General features: G+C 57.7%; 4 protein-coding genes across 4 annotated transcripts in view; 2 read left to right on the top strand and 2 right to left on the bottom strand.

Annotated features, from left to right (window-relative positions):
- Nucleotides 1–1,565: 1,565 nt before the first annotated feature.
- M421DRAFT_59064 (alpha/beta knot) lies at nucleotides 1,566–2,702 on the top strand (the record flags this gene model as incomplete). The annotated part of the gene is made up of 1 exon (XM_033595654.1): nucleotides 1,566–2,702. The coding sequence occupies one exon, from the start codon at nucleotides 1,566–1,568 to the stop codon at nucleotides 2,700–2,702; it is 1,137 nt and encodes a 378-aa protein (XP_033450191.1).
- Nucleotides 2,703–4,639: 1,937 nt separating this feature from the next.
- Nucleotides 4,640–6,766, top strand: M421DRAFT_59511 (polysaccharide lyase family 4 protein; the record flags this gene model as incomplete). The annotated part of the gene is made up of 2 exons (XM_033595689.1): nucleotides 4,640–6,501; nucleotides 6,556–6,766. 2 exons carry the CDS (start codon nucleotides 4,640–4,642, stop codon nucleotides 6,764–6,766), a joined length of 2,073 nt encoding a protein of 690 aa, XP_033450190.1.
- Nucleotides 6,767–7,703: 937 nt separating this feature from the next.
- M421DRAFT_91159 (uncharacterized protein) lies at nucleotides 7,704–8,921 on the bottom strand (the record flags this gene model as incomplete). Its single annotated transcript, XM_033597920.1, has 2 exons — nucleotides 7,704–8,799; nucleotides 8,851–8,921. 2 exons carry the CDS (start codon nucleotides 8,919–8,921, stop codon nucleotides 7,704–7,706), a joined length of 1,167 nt encoding a protein of 388 aa, XP_033450189.1.
- A 1,184-nt stretch (nucleotides 8,922–10,105) lies between these two features.
- Nucleotides 10,106–11,827, bottom strand: part of M421DRAFT_91158 (uncharacterized protein) — a gene marked incomplete at both ends in the record, with an annotated part of 2,144 nt that continues 422 nt past the window's right edge. Inside the window, one exon of the mRNA XM_033597919.1 lies at nucleotides 10,106–11,806. Coding sequence (XP_033450188.1) covers nucleotides 10,106–11,806 — 1,701 coding nt within the window. The remainder of the gene's footprint in view (nucleotides 11,807–11,827) is intronic.

The following is an 11,827-nucleotide window of genomic DNA, read 5'->3' as shown; positions in this document are numbered from 1 at the left end:
GAGTTGTGTTGGTCTTGGCAGATTTTGACCGGTTCGGTGATATGACCGGCTCGGTGATAGAGTACGTTATCCTTGCTATTAGAAGAGGTGTTAGAGTTACTATTGTCAGATGCTCGTACTGTGAGCCAGAGTATGTGCTTGACGAGATCTTAGGTGGTATGATGATTTATTGATGATTATGATGATGATGTCTGTTGTCCGCCTCGTGCTGACCGCTACGGGATTGAAGGGGGCAGGAATTGGCGCTGTTCGCGGCCGCCTGTGTGCGGGCCAATCAGGAGTTGCCCGGTCTCGCTTAATCGACCAGGCAACTGCTGATTGGCTGCGCGACAGGTCCCTGCTTGGTTGCGCAGATCCGACCTCTCGCCGCTCGCTCTTATCTGACAACAACAGCCACAGCTGCAAAATTTCTCCACAAAAAAAATAACAATAGAAAGTCTCACATGGATCCATGGATCACTCTACTAAAAAAATCCTGTAATACCAGCATTTGTGTGTGGCTTAGTAACCTTATTTTTGTAAGTATTGTCATGTGGGTGCTGCGGCGCGTCGACCAAACAGGCGCGTCGAGTGCACGGGCACGGTACCGGTAGGTACGGCGGGCGGTTTGTCGCCAAAAGTTGGAAAGTTTGGATGAACGTGCACGCGAACAAGAATGTGAACGAGAATGTGAAGGTGAACTCGCCACCATTCAGGGCAAATCATCGCCCATTCGCCCATTCCTCCGTCCGATGCCGTACCCTCTCACGCTGGGCAGCGTGCTACTACGGACCCAGCGAACAGCCCTCCCCCGCACATTCTGGCGCAGCAAATCCATCACCGCGGCCATTGAGAAGGGCAGGGGCAGCGGCCCAGACAGATTCTCAGGCCCGCGACCGGGCAGCTACACGCGAACCAGCGTCCGCAATGACGAGGCAGTTGCCTCGCGCTACGAGGACAGAGAGGGCGGCAGGTCGCGGCCGTCACGCAGCAAGTCGTCCATCGGCGCACGACGCCGACGATGGGAAGACGAAGACGCTGCGCCCCGACGGAAAGAGCTGAGGAAGAGCGGCGGGAGGCCCGACGAGTCTGCTGTCGATCGCCGCATCCGAGACCAGGACCGTGAGAGGCCCGCGAGGTTCGACCGTGAGAAGCCCGCGAGGTCCGACCGCGAAGAGCTCCCGAGCAGATTCGCCGGCCGGCCGCCCCGTGACGCCTGGTCTGCAGCAAGAGACGCACCTCGACCAGGCCGCGAGGGACGCGAACAGAGCGACAGGCCGCCGCGGAGAGCGGAGAGGACTTTTGACCGCGACGAGAGAGCACCTCGCGGGAACAGAGACGGCAGAGACAGAGACGGCAAAGACAGAGACGGCAAAGACAGACACGGCAAAGACAGACACGGCAGAGACAGACACGGCAGAGACAGACACGGCAGAGACGGCCGAGACGACTTCCAAAAGGACGACAGGCCGCCGCGCAGACCACAGCGCAGTTTCGACCCCGACTCCAACCCCGAGGGGCGCTCTCTCCGCCGCGACCGCTCCGCTCGCACCGCCCAGCCCGACCGCTCCTCGCGCTTTGACCGCATGGACCGCGTCGACCGCACTGGTCGCCGCTCCGAGCACACTGACGGCCGCTCCGAGCACATTGACGGCCGCTCCGAGCACATTGACGGCCGCTCCGAGCACACTGACGGCCCCGAACGCTCGATCCCCTCCCGCGCCGATCCCCGCGACCGCGCCCCCGACTCGCTGCCCTTCACCACCGCCGCCAGCGAGTTCATCTACGGCTACTCCAGCGTGCTCGCCGCCATCCGCGCCCAGCGCCGCCAGTTCTACAAGCTCTACGTCAACTCGCGCGGCCTGAACCGCGACATCCTCCTCGCCCGCGCCAAAGCCGCCGACCTGCGCCAGATCACCCGCGAGGTCGGCGACCAGTACGACCGCGCCTTCGACAAGGCGTCGTCGGGGCGTCCGCACAACGGCTTCATCCTCGAAGCCTCGCCGCTGCCCGTCCCGCCCATCACCGAGCTCCAAGAGTGCGTCAAAGAAAGCGGCCAATTCAACGTCGTCCTCGGCCCGCAGACGAAAGAAGAGCTCGCCGTCAACGGCAGTCGGACCGCATACACGTCCAAGTCCCCCTCCCGCTTCCCGCTCGTCCTGTACCTCGACGGCATCCTCGACGAAGGCAACCTCGGCGCCATCGCCCGCAGCGCCTACTTCCTCGGCGTCGACGCCCTCGTCACACCAACCCGCCAGTCCGCGCCGTGGTCGCACATCGCCGTCAAAGCCAGCGCCGGCGCCGCCGAAGCAATCCCGCTCTTCCGCGTCGCAGAGCCCGCCGACTTCCTCGGCCGCGCGAGCAGAAACGGATGGCGCTGCTACGCGGCCGCGGCCCCCGCGCCGCGGCCCAAGGACGAAAAGGAAAGCACGACCGACATCGTCTACACCCAGGCCCGCAGCGGCAAGGTGCTGCACGCCCACACCCCCGTCCTCGAACACCCCACCATCCTCATGCTGGGCGCCGAGGGCGCGGGCCTGCGCTCCAGCCTGCTGAATCTAGCGCACTACAACGTCGGCATCCGGCACGGCAGAAATGTCGACGAGGTTGGTGTTGATTCGCTGAATGTCAGTGTTGCTGCAGGGCTGTTGTGTCATGACATCCTCGCGAACAAGGCGGCGAGTCTTGAGCGGGACCCGGAGAATGTCGTTTTTCAACTGTGATTCGCAATCGACGTTGGACATGAGATGAGCAGTGTACGATAGTTGTATATGAATAAGACGATAGCAGGCTGCGCTGACGCAGCGCCCCCAGAACATCAGTCCCCGGTCTTGCCATTCTGTCTCCCGAGCTGGAGACTGAAACCGCTCGAGGATCCGCGTAGGTGTTTATCAGAGCGTCCAGGATCCGCGTGTGTGTTTATCAGAGCGTCCAAAAGGAAAATCGCTTCAAGACAGTGCTCCTGCTTCTTCTTCCATCTTTCAATGTTTACAGGGCCGGACTTGCAGGCCCAATTCCAAGTGGGCGATCCGTCAAAAGGCCAGAAAGCCTGTGCTTGGTTCGTGTTTCGTCCGGCACACAGCTGTCCAGCTCTCGAAAGCGATTGTGCTGGCGAGCGATTGCGCCTTCCGACGAGAGGCGGAGTTCTTCTCCCTCTGGTGCGGATGCTCTGAGGACCTGGAATGGCCTGCGACTCCGTTTTGGCGGATCTGTGCTGGTGCTCCGCGACGGCATGGAGATTTCGGCTGCTCTTTTTCTCTTACGCTGTCCCTGGTCGTGTGGGATTCAGAGGTACCGCGCTTCGTTTGGTGCGGGCTTCTTTTGTCTTTGCTTCGTGACGTGTCAATCTGAGAGCGAAAAGAGAAACGTCTCTGTGTTCCTACCCGCGAAAGAAGTGTCTGTGTTTCTACCCGCGAAAGAAGTGTCTGTGTTTCTACCCGCGAAAGAAATGTCTGTGTTTCTACCCGCGAAAGAAATGTCTGTGTTCCTACCCGCGAAAGAAATGTCTGTGTTCCTACCCGCGAAAGAAATCCAGCGGTTACGGCGCTCGAGGACTCTGCTCCTCACCTGGCACTATGTACGACTTGTGTCATGTTGATTGAGCTCTGGAGAACACGGCAAGAGCGTGACCTCCACAGAAATGAACTCGTAACACATCAAAGTCTTGTGCTGCCGCTCGTTGCTGCAGGACTACGTGTTTGCTGCAGGACTACATGTTTGCTGCAGGACTACATGTTTGCTGTTCGCGTCGGAAAGACTGGGTGAGATATGGCCATACATGTCCATTCCTTCTCTGCTTCGGCGTGTGCCTTGTTTTAAAACATGTAAAAAACAACATACCTCACCCAGTCCGCCCAAGTCTCAAAGTCGCAACTTGCTCGACCAGACAGACCAGACCGCCATGTCTCTTGCTCTTGCTCGTATACCACTTCACGAGACACCTGAATCGTCCAGTGTTTCTGCCCCTTAGCAGCTGCAAATCATCGAAATAGTTGACGTGAGCTGGACTGTGGCTTCTTCCTGCGGTTTTGCTGGACGCGAGGGTGTTCTGAAAGCACGGGAGAAAGCTTCCGATACTACTTTTGTCCACTACAACTTCGTCCAGACCTTAGCGGAGTGATGGACCCAAATACGCACGTTCACCCATCTGTCTGTCCAAATCGAGGATTTCATTATTTCGTGCTGGTGCTGAGGAATTGAGCAAGCGTCGCACGTACCTCTCATTTGAACGGCGATGTCGTTTTGCTGTCTCGCTAAAGTTCCCTCCACACAACGCACGCCTTTCGCCGTGACCTACTTCGTACACAGATGTAGCGAAAATTTGCAACTAGCTTGCTCGCTGATGTCTCGGATCGAACTACCCCGAGCCGTTTGCTACTTCACATATTATCAATTCGTGGGCGCCAGATTATCCGCTCGTATTCCCCGCAGCCTTACGCCATACGGTCGTGGCCCACTTTGCACGGGCGACAATACCCCATACCCCATACCCCAGAGTAGACGAGAGGCGAGTCAGTTGGTCACATGGCTTGCATTCTGCAAGTCGGTGAGTAGATCGACATGACCGTCATATAGATCATGTTTGTATATATACCTTGGCATGCATGCAATGCAATTGCTTGTTGCTGCTAAGCTTCAGGCCCAAGACCGTCGACTCACGATGCGCCATATAATATCATCGATTCTTCTCACCTCTTTTGGGCTGGCTGCCGCACATCTAACCGCCAACGAGACGTCTGCGTACCTGCAGCTTGAGAATGACAGGCTCTTTGTTTCTGTGAACAAGACCACAGGTGGCATTGACACCCTAGTTCTTGACGGGCAAGATCTGCTGGGATCCGCAGCATACATCCCATACACCCCAGGCGGCTCTTCGGGAAACGGGAGATATGGCGTTGGACCCTATCTCGACTGCTACTGCATCCCTGCAACTGGTCCATCGAGCACGGGATCGGGCTCATACACACCTGGCTCAATCGACCCGACGTATCAGCTATTCAAGGGTGTCGACACTCACAATGTTGCCTACGGCGGTGTCGTGATGAGCGAAGTGTATCCGCCCACCGGTCAGATCCTCGAGCAGTACTGGTTCCTTCGTGACGGCGAGACTGGCTTGCATACGTTCAGCCGCATCGCCTACCACAACTCGACCAGCCCGTTTCTGCGCAATCTGCAGGAGTTCAGGACGCTGTTCCGGCCCAGCACCGAGCTTTGGACAGATCTCGTCACCAACGAGGGACTTGCTGCACCCATGCCAATCCCCAATCCTGCTTCTGGAAACACGACCAACGCTGCAACTGTCCAAGACGCAACTTGGTACCTCGGTAACCGTACAGATGACCCATACGTGGAGGCATTCGCCGACTACTTTACCAAGTACACATTTGCAGCCGAGTGGCGCGATCAGACAGCCCATGGCCTGTTTGCCGACGGCTCGCAGAGCAAAGACAACTCCACCTTTGGCGCCTGGCTCGTGATGAACACAAAAGACACCTACTATGGTGGGCCAACACACTCAGACCTGGTCGTCGACGGCATCATCTACAACTACATGGTGTCCAACCACCATGGCGCAGGTACACCCAACATCACCGATGGCTTTGACCGCACATTCGGACCCCAGTACTACCACTTCAACAAGGGGCCAGCTGGTGCCTCGTGGCAGTCACTGCGCGATGAAGCTGTTCGCTATGCGTCTCCGTCCTGGAACGCTCACTTCTACGACACCATCGCAGAGCACATTCCAAACTACGTTCCGACTTCGCGCCGTGGAGCCTGGAAGGCAAAAGTCCAGCTCCCCAAAGGAGCCAAAAACGCCATCGCAGTCCTCGCCCAGAACGGCATCGACTATCAAGACAACGCGATAGACCCTCTGAAGTTCCAATATTGGGCAGATATCAGCCGCGACGGCACAGTCGAGATTGATCGCGTCGCAGCAGGGACCTACCGAGTCACCATGTACGCCGACGGCATCTTCGGCGACTACATCGAAGACGACATCGTCATCAGCGCCGGAAAGACGACACACTGCGGCACTCTCAAATGGGAAGCCGAGACAGCAGGCACTGAACTCTGGCGCATCGGTACCCCCGACAAAGCAGGCGGAGAATGGCGCCACGGCGACGTGCCGCTCAACACATCGCTTCACCCCCCGGAGTACCGCATCTACTGGGGCGCCTACGACTACCTGACCGACTTCCCCGAGGGCGTCAACTTCCACGTCGGGAAAAGCGACACGTACAAGGACTTCAATTACATACACTGGTCTGTGTTCGGTGGGTATGCGAACTCCCGCAGGCCGCAGCAGGTCGCTGGAAGCGGCGAGATCAACAACTGGACCATTACATTCGATGTCGACCAGCACGCTCTAGTCCACAAGGAGCACGCCACGTTCACGATCCAGCTGGCCGGAGCGAAGACGGCCGCCGGCAACACGGATACGTTCAACGCGACCCAGCCGTGGAACGACGTGCCTTTCGTCGTTGCGGTCAACGGGCACGAGCTAGAGCCTTGGATCATTCCGTCAGTACTGCCCTGCATCCTTGTTTTCATTTTCATCCGGCTAACTCTCATCAGCTACAATAAGTCGTCCTCGTGCGCGACTCGCAGCGCTGTCTCGTGCTACACGCTGAGCCACAAGTTTATGTTCCCGACAAGCTACCTGAGCAGCAACGCCACAAACGAGTTCGTACTCAGCTTACCGTACAACGCGACAGACTACGAGAGCGCGGTTCTGCCGAAGAGTGTTTACGTGCAGTACGATGCGCTCCGACTGGAGGTCAAGTAGAACTCGAAAACGGGGTCTCGCTCGAGTCAATCGCATTCCCGCTCGCAAAAGTCCTTGAAACGTCTTCCCAGATTCTGCTGTTATGTCTTTGATGTGCTTGAGAGATTTCTTGCGTTGTTCCTTATGTGTCTGATATTGGAGAGTTCTGCGATCATCCCTGGAAGCAACAACACACCATCACTCCTTTCCACTGCACCGTGCAGACCCCTGTGATGCGAGTGCTTGTTTTCAAGCGGTATGTGCATGTCCGAGACCCAACATATATCCATAGGTGATCAGCCTTTACGCGTGCTGCAGCGAGATGCGGTCTCCGGTTGCGGGAGGAACATAAACCTTCCGTGGCAATTTGTCTGCTTCAATCTCCAGTTCCAGTTCTGAAAATGCTCATACCACACATCCGAGGGTGTGTCGAGATCGGGGACCACTTTGGTGGCTTATAGAAACGGTCCCTCTACGGGTGAACCTCAGTGCTTTTCAGCTGTTTGATGAACTAATGAAATCATCGTTGGTGGCCGAGTGGCCGAGAAGGCCAGGGCCTGCCGCCCTCTGAGAAGGGTTCGAATCGAATACGCTGGGACAGGAGCAGCGGGAGACCATCAAGAGCCGGTCGCAGGCTCTTGCGGCGTCTGGCACGCAGTGCTATCCACAACAGCGTACCAACTCTCCGTGACTTTCATCTCCTGAGCCAGGCCAGGCCTCAGACGCTTGGCCCTCGCGATAGAATGGAATTCGGCAATCTTCGTACCATACGATACTGCCATGGACCACCCGATCGCCGACCGGGTGTAGTGACAGACCGCTGTAGACCCATGCTACGCATCAGTTTTCGCCAGGTCCGTACATCGAGCAGTGAGTGGCGCTAATAGAGTACGCGAGATGGCGCGTAGTACGTCAGTGGACATTCGAGTGCTATGATACGACAAGCCCATATTTCCTGCTACGACTGGCGGCCTTCTCCTACGTCGTCGAATTCCACCTTAGGATAGTTCGCGCTGGAGGGCCCCGATACGAAGCCATGCGATCGCGCTGCTTGAATCTCCAAATCTCTGTCGGTATCCTCCAACACCAGACTCTTCGCAAAAGACGCGCCGTCTTCTTTGCCTGGCGAAGCCGAACCCACCAGCGTCATCGACTGCGCACCTCTACTGCCATGGCTGTTGATGGGCGAGTCACGATTTTTCACACGCTGGCCTGAGGAAGCCGTGTAATGAGTCATGCGCGTCGCTACGCTTCTTGTTCGTGCTCGAGGGTGGAACGTCCATGGCTGCACGTTTTCGTTGAAGTCGCCGACCTCGAATAACTCACGCAGGATGGTCCAGGTGAATGGGATGTTGGCGACGATGACAGCCATTGATGATTCGCGAACGTACCAAAACATCCAGGTGCGCCCATAAGGACGTGCGAAGGAGTAGTAGCTGTTCAGTGCGGCGGCTGCAATGACGAAGATACCGATCGAGAAGATGCCGATAAGCACGAGCTTGCGTTTCCAAGGAAGGGTCGAGCGTATTAGCATCTGCAGCGCAATGGACAGCATGATGACGTCAGACGAGATGTTGAAGACTGCCTTGGTAATGCGGTGATGCAGCAGTGTGTCGCATTGGGTGGAGTTTGTGGGTACTGCATAGTACTCATGGAATGGGCGACACCAAACGGCGAAGTACAGAATTTGCATGACGACGTATCCAAGCGCCACATAGGCGGAGAGTACTTTGATCGCAATGTTCTCGTTGTGCAGAGCCGTGCGTGTCAGGCGGTAGTACATGACCAGCAAACACGCTTTGCAAGCCCAAATCACGGAGACTTGCATTTGCTCCGTGACGATCATCATTTTGCTGCCGTATACGCGCTGCGATAGTTGATCATCGCTGAGTGCGCTGAAGCTGTAGTTCGGATGCTCAAGATTGGAGCCAGCCTTGAACCATCTGTTTGATACAACCATTAATACGGTATAGGTGGTGGACACGAGAACGCCCATGATCCAGTCATCGAGTTGGAGGCCTCTGGTTGAGCGAAAAAGGATCCGGCGGGCGATGCTGTGACGTGTCAGCCTGCTGCTGCACAGCCTCACAATATGACAAGCTTACAGTCTGGCGATAATCATTCCAATGCCGCAGATGTACCATATCCACGACTCGCGACTAAATGGCGTGGCCATTGTGAGAGAAATACGTTTGTCGTCGCTGCTGCCAATTTTCCCTCGCTATCCGGGGTCCAGGTTGATATTCAAGACTGTCGATTGCCGAAATTGCATGTTGCGACGCGTGAGGTTGCACGTCCAATCCAACTGGACGCTGAAGGTCTGGTGGATTAATGAATTTGAAGATCGATGTGTGAAAATGCGAGATAGGCTACTGTCCAGTAGAGGCGAGGTGTAGGAAGAAGAGAGGAAGAAAGGGAGAAAGCAGAGCTGAGCTGAAGCTCCCGAGATAAGATGATGCGGTGACGGAGGCGCTGATGTGTGATTCGCTGATAGGCTCATTGCGGGGCGCCGCGCTAAGGAGTGCAGGTCACTCTCGGGAAGGGATCTACCGGCGCGCCCGCTCCCTGTCAACACCAACCTCTCGGATCCGCCGACCCGTTACTCGCTCGGCAACTCAAGGGTCTCCTTGCAAACAAATGTCTGTTCTCAACGTCCACAGTAAGATGTTATCCTTTTTCTACGAGACCTGAGAATTTATCTGCCCAATTGCATCAACCAAGATGGTGCGACACCAAGGCTTCAACTCGTAGTGCAGGACTGAGAGCGGGCAAAAATGACCGAATACATGGGTCACATCTTTATACTGGGCGCTGATGCGCAATAGGTCCAACTCTTTCGGTCTCGGCCACCAGTGCAAACTCCAGACAACGCCCCAGAGCATCACACGTGGCAAAGAACGCAGACTTCGGACAGACAGCCAGGTATAAGCACGCTTGCCAGTGACTCTCCAGAAACTGAATTCTCTACTGCCCGCCCTCGAAGCCTCCTCGACCACAGCACCATAATTATCAGCTCGGAGCTTATCATCGAGCACATGGACGCCGTCTCAGCAATCGCCGCTCCTGGGTAAGGCCCAAAGTATGGACAGGAGAAGCAAAGGTCGCGAAACAGGATACAACCAAGTCATGCGAGATGCGTACATGAAGTCAGTCCACGGAGAGTAGCTACATCAGGACCCCGCGTGTGACACTTAGGACCACGCAACGCCGTCAAAGGGAATTCAAATACCAGGAACTTCGCACCGCCCCCAAATCCGGAAGTGCAGTCAGCAAACCTCGCATTGCAAGCCCCCACATCCTCCTGCAACACCACTTCATTCCGGCAAAGTCCTCCCCATCTCATCCCACCCTGCAAACCCTTCACCGCAGGCGGCCCCCAAAGCCGTACCCGAAATACCATGGGAAATACGGCGGATCAACCCCATCACCCGCCGCGCTCGGCGGCCTTTGGGGCTGGCCCTGGAACGGGCTCACATAGCCGACGGGCGCCTGTGTCGCGCCGGGGAACGGGGCGGTAGTGGTCGTTGTCGTGAATGTGGTTTGTGTGGTGAGCGGCAGGCTGGTATCTGCGGGGGCTGCGATGCCAGTTGGGATGTTTGGGGGGAGGGGTGCTGTGATGGCGGTGTTGGGGGGAAGGATAGGGGTGGTGGCGCCGGTTGGCAGTGGGGTGGGGAGGCCGACTGGCAGTTCGCTTGGGAGGGAGGGGAGGACGGGGGTAGGGAGGCCGACTGGCAGTTCGCTTGGGAGGGAGGGGAGGGAGGGGGTGGGGAGGCCGATTGGCAGTTCGCTGGGGAGAGAGGGTGTTGAAGGCCCCGCAGAGGCGATGGGCGAGATGACGCCGGACACTACAGGCGCAACGACTGAGACGACGTCGGACACGACAGGATCAATGACTGAAGCGACACCTGAAATCACAGGGGGAATAACAGAAGCGACGCCCGATATCAGGGGTCCGACGACCGAAGCAACGTCCGAGATCACAGGGGCGACTCCAGACAGGACGCCAGAGACGACCGGGTCGACTGCCGATGCGGCTACGGAAGCGAGATCAGAAACCACAGGATTGACGATCGAAGCAACATCAGAGACGACCGGGTTCAGCACGGACGCTACGTCTGAGATGACAGGTGCAATGGCCGACACGACGGCGGGCACAACTGGGGTGATGAGAGGGTCTGCAGCGCCGAGGATGCCTGATACGACCGGTGCCACGGCGGCTAAGGCGGGGTCTGCAGCGTCGAGGATCTGCGACACAACGGGAGCGAGTGCGGTGATGCCAGGCACGACCGCTGAGATGACGGGTGTGAGGAGTGGGTCTACGGCTGGGATGATAGCGGATAGATCGGGCACCGCTGCAGAGAGTGCGGGTTCGAGCGCGGAGACCACGGGCGCTGCGAGGGGGTCTGCGGCGTCCAGGAGGTCGGAAACGACAGGTGCCACGGCGGACACGGCGGGTGTCAGAAGCGGGTTTACAGCAGAGACCACGGGCGCGAGAGCATCGGCCGCGGGAGCGATGGCTGGGTCGAGCAGCGACTGTACGGGCGCTAGCCCTGCTGCTACCGGTGAGAGTAGTGGTATCGCTGGAGCAAGGACGGGGGCCGCAGGTGCCAACAGCGGATCCAGAAGTCCAAGACCTGGGAACCCTGCAGGTGAGGAGGCTCCTGGCGCCGCGGCTGCAGGTGCCGACAGCTGATCCGGCAGTCCAAGACCTGGGAACGCTGCAGGTGAGAAGGCTCCTGGCGCCGCGGCTGCAGGTGCCGACAGCGGATCCGGAAGTCCAAGATCTGGGAATGCTGCAGGTGCCGACAGCGGATCCGGCAGTCCAAGATCTGGGGATCCTGCAGGTGAGAAGGCTCCTGGCGCCGCGGCTGCAGGTACCAACAGCGGATCCAGAAGTCCAAGATCTGGGGACCCTGCAGGTGAGAAGGCTCCTGGCGCCGCGGCTGCAGGTGCCAACAGCGGATCCAGAAGTCCAAGACCTGGGAACGCTGCAGGTGAGAAGGCTCCTGGCGCCGCGGCTGCAGGTGACGACAGCGGATCCGGAAGTCCAAGATCTGGAAACTCTGCAGGTGAGAAGGCTCC

The sequence above is a fragment of the Didymella exigua genome (assembly GCF_010094145.1).
Source record: "Didymella exigua CBS 183.55 unplaced genomic scaffold M421scaffold_9, whole genome shotgun sequence".
NCBI lineage: Eukaryota > Fungi > Ascomycota > Dothideomycetes > Pleosporales > Didymellaceae > Didymella > Didymella exigua.
The sequence above is the reverse complement of the archived record's forward strand: the minus strand, read 5'-3'. Positions and strand labels throughout refer to the sequence as shown.